The 10,963-nt window shown below is 38.7% G+C and overlaps 1 protein-coding gene across 1 annotated transcript; it reads left to right on the forward strand.

Annotated features, from left to right (window-relative positions):
• The first annotated feature begins 7,873 nt into the window (after positions 1-7,873).
• On the forward strand, positions 7,874-9,769 carry LOC149847397 (1-aminocyclopropane-1-carboxylate oxidase-like). Its single transcript, XM_089998412.1, has 3 exons — positions 7,874-7,975; positions 8,269-8,513; positions 9,139-9,769. Exons 1-3 carry the CDS (start codon positions 7,874-7,876, stop codon positions 9,767-9,769), a joined length of 978 nt encoding a protein of 325 aa, XP_089854538.1.
• The last annotated feature ends 1,194 nt before the right edge of the window (positions 9,770-10,963 follow it).

Genomic DNA, 10,963 nt, shown 5'->3' on the forward strand with positions numbered 1-10,963 from the left:
ACATAATATCTTACAAATCGATACAACAATTCAGCATAATAGTTTACAAATCGATAATACAAAATATATAATATCTTACAAATCGATACAAAAATTCAGTATAATAGCTTACAAATCGATATTAACAAACAAAACAATATCTCATAAATCAGTAGTATGTTACTACAACCGTGATTTGCAATACATTGCATATACTGAGTGAATTGACGATACATGATAGAGTAGAGGCCCTTCCTCACATCTGTAACCAGGCATTATTGTCAACAGGTCCTAGCGTCTTACAAATATCTTTAATTTTCCAATTGTCAAAAAGACAAGATCCACCAACAATAACAAAACAACGCCTTAATGGCACTCACGATGACATACGTTCTTCAACAATAGCATGCTGGCATGGAAAGGTACTCACGATGCCTTAATGACACTTATTGGAATGTTTGTGCGTCATTGCTTGTTTCCATACTGCCTAACGAAAAAGAAGAGAAGATTATAAAAAGAGACGGCCGACAAATGCTCCTATGACGCCCACAAATGATCGAACAAGTTGATCAATTTATAGTTATCTCCACGAGGTAGGAACGAACTCGGGAATGTTTTATAACACAAGGCAAGAACGAGAAGGTGACAATGTGTTGTAACACAAGTTAAAAACCAAGGTGAGAACCTAGACTCGAGACAACGACAATGGGTGCTCCGGCGGCAACAGACGACGGTAAAGGGCGTGTCGTCAAAGGGAGCTCTTGTTACAAGAGATGGTGTGTCGTCAAAGGGTGATCCACTGGTAGCATATGAGTTTACTGCTTAGGGCAAAAATGAAACGTTTGGACTTTTTCAAGAGTTAAGATCATCCTCCATGTTTTGGACGAATAACATTTTTGTCCTTTTCTTGAACCGTTGTTTTATGGCAAGAATGGCAGGAAAGGGTACTTAAGTCTTTGCAACCGTACCGAACTTTGATGCTAAGTGATGCTGACACACACAGAGATACGAGCCCCATGTGCTTATATACATGGCACTCATTCAGAACCCCGAACATGCACTCTAGCAAACAGTGCGTCTTCGGGGGAGAACACACAACACCCTCCCTAGATATTGTCTGTCTTTCTCTGCTGAGCAATTTTCTAATTATTTTCACTTTTTGCCTTATATACCAAACATGAACATTAGGTAGCTAAACTACTCTTTTCTTTGCACTGAACGAACAACATGCACTAATGATCCACTAACCTGGTGTTCACTAGTACAAATTCATCCCTTACAGAGATTGCCAACATCATGGGACTTGTGTTTCTTAAGGAAATTGTCATGGCAATTCTTGAATTATTCTCTTTTTTTCGAAAAAGAATTTATTATCTTATCAAATATGTGTGCTGATCCTATTATTGGTAAAGTCCAAATTTGGTGCAAGTTCAAAACCCAATGGTATGTTGTGTAACTGGTGGGTGGTCTGCCTAACCCCAGCTTGCCTATCAAAAAAAAGAAAAAGAAAAGAAGCTTATCTTTAAGAAGCCTTTATGACTTTCTTTTTTGGATAATCCAAGGGAAAACTTCCCTCATCACTGACTGCATATTGGTAAAACCTTGAGGCCTCCCCTGCCCATCGCGGACCTTGCAGCAAGGATGCCACCCTTGAGCTTCAAACTTGTGACTTTCCATTAACTTGGTGACATTCACTCGCCCCTACCAATGAGCAGTGCCCTTATGACTAGCTTTTCATAATAGGTACAACTACTGTATACCTTTCTTATGTGAAAATTACTATTAATCACATCATATAAATCTATGCATTCCTCACAATGGGTGCCATGCTCATATCAAGTTACATATGGAGTGCCCCAAAGGGGGTTTGGCGTAGTGGGATGGGGCCCAGACCGCTAGGCAGGTGGTCTAGGTTCAAATCCCATGAGTGTCACTCCTTGCACAAGCCAAAGCGTGGCGACTCTACACTGTCTGGACAATGATCTTAAATACGGCACGCAGAGCCAACGCGGCTAGGTCTCTGATACTGGGGACAGTTTCTCTGTGTAAATATATAAAAAAAAAGTTATGGAATATGTCGAACACCCACAAACGTGTACCCACCCAAGAATTTGTTCGCAAGTAAAATGTCTCTAGTTATAGAAAACTCCACAAGTGTTTATCCCGTTTGCTTCGGCTGAGGGATGGAACTCCCTTTGATAGGAAAAGGCATGAGTTACCATCCCTGAAAGCCACACTGCTGTCAGTATGTATGCATGAGGGATGAAAAAGGGTTTTCTCGGGAAGGGAGGTGTGGCTCAAAAGTCATATGAAAAAGGACGAGGGGTGAGAAATGCTGGAGCTTGAACTTTCCAGTGTGGACTTCTACTCCATTGCTATGGTGTTTGTTTCATCAATGGTAGAAAAAGTCTACACTTTCTCGTCAGATCAGAATTTTCCCATGTACACGTTCTAAAACAAACAGACATTAGTAGCAGGGAACGAATAAATTTTTGTGAGCAATCTTGTCAGAACAGGTTCTTGAATTGAATTGGCTTTTCAAAGGAAAAAAAAACAAAAAAGCTTTAATTGGACTAAATCGAATCGTGAATCAGTCTACATCATACCTTTCTCAGCCTTTTGGCGAAGATCAAATGTATAACTCTACCTAAAAATGATTTGTTATAATAAAAAAACAGAGTATATATATATATATATAGTGATGAGTCACTAAGAGGAGCGCAATGATTTTCTCAAAAATACCAGTAATGGTCAGGGTCCCACCCGGGACCTTTACTGGCGCGGCGTTTTTAGTTCTCAGACTTTTACTGTCGCACAAGTTTAGTACGCCAGTAAAGGTATTTTTTCAGAAATTGGCACTTGCACCGCTCACACTCAACATCATCCCGCTGGTAATTGCGCACCTAAGGGTTGCACTATTTCGGATCCCGCAATATCATGTGAATGCTGAGGAGCCAAGGACGCCCACAATAAGATGAACAACATGAAGAACTTGATCAGATTCAAAGGCCATTCTTTTTCTGATTTAGAAGGGTATCGTCTGCCATGGGTGCTTTGTATCACAAACCTCAATCTGAGGGAGAAGAGGAGGGTTGCAGGGGAAGAGAGAGGGGGAGGGAAGGTGTCGGGGTCTGGCTGCAGAATAAGAAAGGGAGATGAGAAGGAGAGGGAAGGGGTCAGGGTCGGGTTAGGGTTTTGGGATTTGTTTTTTTTCTTTATATAGGGTAGACACTGGCCGTTTAGGATGGGTCGGATATCATCAGTGTATATATATAATAAATAAAAACTTACAGCTTTTGGATAATCTGATTATGACATGTGAGATGGTTTTCATGAGGCTCAAAAAAATAACTCCTCAAAACCTTTATAAATTCAAAGCTATTAAATCATATTTTTTCATTGAAAAACCACGATCTAACAATTGATTCCTAGTAAATGGTCATGCTGCACACATCTGTGATGTCTGATTTGCAATATATATATATATATATATATACAAAAAAATTGGTGACAAACTGCATTATTTTTCATTTTTAATATGTTTTCTGCAAAGCTGACCTTCCATATGTGATCTACATGTTTGATTTAGAAGAAAACTACTTTTTAATTATGTTTTTGTGACATATATATAAGATTGTTTGAGGGATGAAAAATCAAAGGTCCATAATGTACCAAAATTTCAATCCTCCAAGAATGTGTATTTACATAAAAAAATAAATGATCCAAGGATCTATTCCTATTGATAAGAGGAGAAAGGAGAAGCATCACATAGAAAGCATTCTGTTGACAGAGAGCAGAACTTTTAATAATATGTGGTAGAACAGGTGTTATAGTTTGCAAAGAATGAAGCTTTTGACTCTTACTTTTTTTATTATCTTCCATCAATTATTGTCTCACGAGCATGGTGCACATGTGTTAATAAGGATAAGCCTTTGATTGGTTCTAAAGGTCACTTCTTGTCGCCCTTTATTATGGAGGTCAAGAACTTTGCTCCCACTGTAAATCTAATCATCCTTTTCAAATGTTGAAAGGTTCCCCCTGGAGCAAGGGTAAGCCTTGGAAGTTTTACGCTATCAGGACAGTGACCATAAGTATGGCAGGCAGAGTCAGTGCAGCTCGATCTATAATCTTGAAGGCAGTTTCTCTGTGTAAATATTAAAAAAAAATGTCCAAAGGTTAATGGCGAAACCTTCTATCCTGGCGTGGCATCTTGAAAGTGAACCATATTACATGAACAAAATATCTACTGCCACCTACTTTTGAAGGATCTGACCTTGCCGTCCCTAATAGTGGAAAATTTGAGAAATTCAAGAAAATTTTGATTTTTATTAATAAATAAACATAATTTTAAGGTCACCAACTTGGGCTTTGATCATTTGGTAGGTGTGACTCATCGACTTTGCTAAACTGACCAGATGTCACAAGTTCAAAAACAAGGATGCATGGCATTTGCTGCAATGCTGAAGCTAAGTGTACCTGATGGATTAAGAGAAACCCAGGGGCCAATCAATTTGGTAATGCAGTTTTCCCTGATTACTCATAAAAATGAAAACTTAAACTTTGTTCATCTGGTGGGGGTGGCTTGTGAATGTCACCAATTTGATGGGATGTTACAAGTTAGAAACCCACAGGTGGCATCCCTTGTCACAAGGTCGAAGCTGGGCCTACTTCTCGGTAGGCAGTGAGGACCTCAAGGGTTTTACCAACTAAAGGCCAGCCGATCTGCAGTCAGCTAGCGACGGAGGATTTTTTCCTTGAACTATAAAAAAAACTGTAACAGCTATTTGGTATAAGTCTAACCATGCGTTACATAGAGGAAAGATTTTATTAACATCAGATATGATTATCTCTAGGTGTTAATCCTTATTCGCAAAGTGCTTACTTTATCTCTCCCTATGGAAAATACCATTTTCCAAATCATTGTTTTCAAGTAATAAAGAAAAAGGCTAATATATCATGTCATGTCTTATGGTGTCATTGTTGAATAGATGAAGCACTCATTATCATTATTTTGAAGTTGGAGCAAAATGCTTTTAACCTAATTATAGTGATTTGTTTACTAAGAAGTCAATTGGGAACTAGAAAGAACCCCAAAGTTAAGTGTATGCTTTGAATCGTACATGATGATCTATGATTCTATATAACCCTACCTTTAATATTATAATATTACGGTTATCATGATTATTTCAAGTAGTTCCAATCAGCATCTTTCAATAGATTCTAGCACATTTTTTCTGACAGCTGCGTACAAGGATGTCAGTGGGTCCGGTTTGTATTGGGTACTTGACCAGACTCAAACCCTAATTTCTGGGTATGGGCATGAAAAGTACTGACCCTAATAATAATTTGACACGACACGAATCAATATGTGGGTCAGGATTTTTTCTGGATATCCAACCGGACCCCTTTTTTTTGCTGGGCACCGGACCTATATATAATAAAATATTTTTTTTTAAAATATGTGAGCCCAAGTTTAGGATTTCATTTTTGTGACTCAATAAAACCCGAACCCGACAATTTGTTATCTGGGCGGATCCGGGTATATCCCGATAGTTTGGGTACTTGAGCCGTTGACAGCCCTAGCTATCTCCCACAACCAAGAAAGATCAACTCGAACTATGGAGCAATCATATGCTACAACCAAGGAAGATCAACAAGGAACAGCCATATGCCCTGCATCTTACATTAGTTTCTTAACAGTTATTCCATTCTCCAACTACCAGTGATTTCCTCCAAGATTTCCTCGGTGGAAAACAGATGGAAAATTGATTAAAGAAATAGAGAAACAAGTAGAGAACTTGACGGCTAAGAAAACCAAGAGAAAGAAAGCAAAATACATGAACCATGTAAAGAAGATAGGAAGTTGGCCAAAAGAAGGAAAGAAGAAAGAGAGCATTCCTTTGGATGGGGAATGAGTTGACTTAATTTTTTTTTCTTTTTTCTTTTAATTTTATTTCTCCCCCTACCCTACAATGAATCCCTCTCACCATCAAATGGAATATCACGGCTGTGCATGTAGGCATGGGCGTTGTCAGTTTTCACAATGCAAATCCACAGCTACATGAAAGTACTATTATTTCATATTTATATGTTTTAAGCTACTTGGGTGGTTGAGAGTTGACATTTATGAGGCCCCATTGAAGAAAAGAACATAAATAACTTTTTTTTTCTATCAAAAGCCTTTCCCTAGCCTTTTTGCGTACCCCATGGCCATGTTCCTGTTTGTTTTCCCCCCATATGAAAGCATGTTCCTGTGCTAGAAGTCAAGACCAATGTTATCAGTATCGGTGCATATCGGCCAATACACATTGTAATGGCAGAAATTCAATACCCTGCAGGCCTGAATCAGCTATTTTTTAATAATTGTAAAACAAACACCAAAAAATATTTTTTAGTAATATTTTAAATTTATTTTAATGGTTTTAACACATCACGTTATGATTGACACTATTTTTTATTTATTTTTGGACCGATATAGAAAGATTTAGTTGAGTATCAGTATCCGCGGATACAGCTGAATCAGAGGTCCAATGATTCAGGGCTGATACCGATACTGGCAACATTGGTCAAGACACAAGACAAGATACTTCATTGCCGGTACGGCTCAGGACTCATTGGTTGGGATTGGCTCAGCACTGGTCAAAATCAAGCCAGACCAACCTACCAACTCGGGTTAATTGCATCATGGCCTGATCAACAACACCATTTTGCCTGAAACAAAGATCCAAAGTCAGGATTCACTCTTTTTAGGCAGTTAAACCTATCCCAACTGAAATGTAGTTCATGTAAGCCTGTTCTGGGTCTAACCGGTTAAAATGGTTGGATCTCATTGGATGTTTAAAATCCAAAAATGGACACGTCTGATTAACATTCAAAACCCAATTTATGTAAATCCATATTTTTAACTAATTGGGTCTGGATATAGCAAATGTTATCCTTAAGTGTGTTCAAATCTGGCTGGGCTATATCCTACTGTGTAGGATCCATTGACACACATAACTAGAAGAAGTCCAATGCATTCACATTTCTAGGCTAAGGATGTCCATTGGTGCATGCAGTGTTCCGGCCCTTCCCCTTGGAGCAGTAGTGTCCAAAACACCTGGGACAACCCCAACAAAAGGAGGTGTATATGGAAGGTTCTAGACAACTCTGCAGCCGGCCAGTAGTGTTCGGACATAATTGTTCTAGACAATCCTGTCTGTGAAATCAAACACCCCTTAAGAGTCAAGAAGTATATTGTTTCTCTCAGGATCACTTGAAGCATTTGTCCATGTGACTTGGAGAATCAAACAAGAATGGAGTTTCGAGTTGCATAATAATGAACTTTGGCTTCTAGTTGGTTGTCTTTACCTTAGTTCCCTTCTTGCCTCAAGAAAGTACCAACTTACAAAAAATAGCAACTTGAGTTGACTCGGCCATGGCTAGACCCACATGAATGTACTCACTTGGTCTGTGTGCTCAGGAAGCAAAACAGGCTTGAGCCAGACACTAATTGACTTTTGATTCAAAGTATTGAATAAATGAAGATAAACCATGAATCGATAGATTGAAGGAGTGGGCATTCAGATTGTTGGAAAAGGAAAGAAAATGACAAAATTTTAGTTGGTATAGCAAACAATAAACACAACAATCTCATGGAAGATGTATAACATTAAAGCTCCGGCCTCTAGAATCATTGACCTTGTGGTATCTATTTTAATCACAGGATTACACTGACCACCATATTTTGCATAAAGCTTGCAACTTTTTTTACAGGGTTTGACATCCAAAGGTGTCTATAAATACCCACAACTTGGGAATGTTCATGCATTGCAGAAGGAGCTGCCTCTACTCCCTCCTTGTTTTGTTGGTGCACTTCAAGAGTGTCTCAAGGAGGGAATTAGTGTTACTGATCATGGTGATCCCAGTGATAGATTTTTCAAAGCTTGATGGTGAGGAGAGAGATGAAACAATGACTCAGATTGCTAATGGATGTGAAGAATGGGGTTTCTTCCAGGTAACTATCATGTTCTCGAGCACTTATTTTCCATGTCTCTGCAATTGTTCAATAGCACTTGTTTGCAGCCCAAGGCCTCAAAGAATAATGCTGCTCTTTTGAGACTCTAGAATGGGCCAACTTGGTTGTGGTCTCACATGACTCATGGACCTTGTTCACTTGATTCCTTTTGAATCCCAATTCAAAATTCCTAGTCTACAAATCTGTGTTTCTAGCAAATCAGCATCATGGCTTATATGTTTTGTTGTTTTACTGTGTGCTTATTTTTCTCTGTACCTTCTCTGGTGTTGCAGTTGTTGAACCATGGAATTCCAGTGGAGCTTCTGGAAAGAGTTAAAAAGGTGTGCTCAAAATGTTACAAGATGGAAAGGGAAGAAATGTTTAAAAGCTCTGCTGCAGTTAAGAAGCTGAATGAATTGATGGATGGTCAAGACAATCGAAGATACGAAATGGTGAATAAGATAGAAAACATGGACTGGGAGGACGCATTCATATTGCTGGATGACAATGAATGGCCCTCAAAACCACATGAATTCAAGTACTCTCTCTCTCTCTCTCTCTCTCTCTCTCTCTCTCTCTCTCTCTCTCTCCATATGTGTGTAAGATACATGCATGCAAGTGTTATTAAAAATATGCCTTGACGTGCAAAAGGCATGCCTTGCCTTGAGGCGAGGCTCTCTGCACCTCAAGGTGCCAGCCTGAGGTGTGAAAAAAAGGAAGCCAGAGAAGAAGGAATTTAATTAGTTTAATTATATGTTATATTTAATTAATAGTTTCACTACTTATTTGAGATTTTCTATTGCTTATTGGTTGTTGCCTTATAAGACATTATATTTTTCAATTATATAATTAATTTTCTAGTTATATAATCAGTTTTTTAATTACTTTTATATGTTAATCTCATATTTTTAGTACTTATTTGAGTTTTTTTATTTTTTATTGATTGCTACTTCATCAATAAAGCATTTCTTTATTTATTTGTATTTTGAGATATTTTTTATAAATTTTTTTAAGTTTTCAAAAAAAAATTGAGCCTTACACTTTACGCCTCGCCTCAGTTTTTGGTGGAGCACCTTGCTAAGCCTCAATGCTTTTCACAACATGCATCTGCTCTTATTTTCTCCATATCAACTTTGTGTCATTCTCACTTACCACTGGAACAGGGAAACCATGAAAGAATTCAGGGAGGAAGTAAAGAAATTAGCAGAGAAGTTAACAGAGATAATGGATGAGAATCTGGGTTTAGAGAAGGGCTACATTAAGAGGTCCTTTAAGGGGGGTGACAAGGAAGGAATGGGTCCATTCTTTGGCACCAAAGTGAGTCACTATCCACCATGCCAACTCCCACACATGGTCACTGGTCTCCGGGCCCACACCGACGCTGGTGGGATCATCCTCCTCTTCCAAGATGACCAAGTCCCTGGCCTTCAGATCCTCAAAGATGGCAACTGGGTTGATGTCCAACCACTAGAGAACTCCATTGTGGTGAACACTGGTGATCAAATTGAGGTCATCTCCAATGGGAAGTATAAGAGTGTGTGGCACAGGGTGATAGCACTGGAGAATGGAAATAGAAGGTCTATTGCTTCCTTCTACAATCCATCATCAACTGCAACCATAGCCCCTGCCCCTCAACTCCTCAAGAAAAAGCAAGTTGATGAAGATGCTGCTCATGTTACAAATGGCCATACTTTTGAATACCCAAAGTTTGTGTTTGGAGACTACATGGGAGTCTATACAAAGGAAAAGTTCTCACCAAAAGAGCCCAGGTTCCTTGCTGTTGGGTCCATATAGAAATTTTATTCCATTTGTTATGTATTATTTATTCCCCTTACATAGGCATAGGGGTTAAGAGTTGAGAAGTGAGAACCCCTTTAACTGTTGGTGATAGGAGACCATTAATGGGTATTGTTTAGTAATAAATATTTATCTGAAGTTTGAAATGTATTGGTTTGGTCTTTGTGTTGAAGTTGGTTGCTCGGTTATACTTGTACCTAATGTATGCCCTTGACTACAATTATAGCTATATGAAAGTTTGGCAATGAGTATGTTCATTGAATTGTTTTATGCTATTTTTCATTCCAAGTAGATTTGATTTTGTGTCATAATAAAAAAAATAAAATCATATTTATATGACATGGTGTCCCCAGCAATATTGTCAGCATCGGCGTCAATTTATCAGCCAGAAATAAGTGCGGTACAGGGCTGATTTGGCTTTTTTTTATTTTAAAAATGGTTAAAATTATTTTGTGACATGTATCATTTTCTGGTTAAAATTCAGTTCAATTCAGCTCGGAATCGGCCCGAGTCGCCAAAATGATTCAAGGCCCGATACGATATTGACAACATTGGTCCCCAGACTTTCTTTCTTTTTAACTAGGCAAGGGAAAACCCTCTATCACTGGCTGCACATAAAAGGGGGTCGGGCATGGACATGCGTTGGGATGTTCCTAATCATTTTAATTTTCATTATTAAAATATGCAAATATGAAATTGTTAGAATGTCATGACCAGATCTAATTGGATAAACACTTAGATCCAGGCTGGCAACAGGTGGACCAGAGTCAACTTTGATGCACGATCTATGCGGTTTGGCTTAGGCTGTGATAAATCTTACTGGCTGCAAATTTAAGAGATAAAAGGAACAGGAAAAAAAACAGCACCATGAACAATCATCTCCAGTTAGGGATGCACATAAGCCGAGCCTGGGCTGTTCGAACTCGGCTCGGTGCAAAATATTTCTGTCCAAGATCGGCTCAAGCTCAGAGCCGAGCTTGAATGTCTTTGTTCGGACTCGCTCGGTTCTGAGCTCAACCCGATCCAAGCTTTAAGGCATTCCAAAAAAATCATCTTTTAAAAATATTGTTGAAGGTGGGTTACCAACCTGAACCTCTCTCAAGTTTCCCAATTGACCCACCACTACGCCAAAGCACATATTTTAGTCATTGGCACCGAAAATATTCTATACATACTAAAAGTATTAACAGC

The sequence above is a fragment of the Nuphar pumila genome, chromosome 2, assembly GCF_984573655.1.
Source record: "Nuphar pumila chromosome 2, dmNupPumi1.hap1.1, whole genome shotgun sequence".
Taxonomy (NCBI): domain Eukaryota; kingdom Viridiplantae; phylum Streptophyta; class Magnoliopsida; order Nymphaeales; family Nymphaeaceae; genus Nuphar; species Nuphar pumila.

Coding starts and splice junctions, on each gene's coding strand:
- LOC149847397 (XM_089998412.1), top strand. CDS start 7,874: ATGGTGATCCCAGTGATAGATTTTTCAAAGCTTGATGGTGAGGAGAGA. Junction 7,976..8,268: donor AAGAATGGGGTTTCTTCCAG/GTAACTATCATG, acceptor CTGGTGTTGCAG/TTGTTGAACCATGGAATTCC. Junction 8,514..9,138: donor TCAAAACCACATGAATTCAA/GTACTCTCTCTC, acceptor CCACTGGAACAG/GGAAACCATGAAAGAATTCA.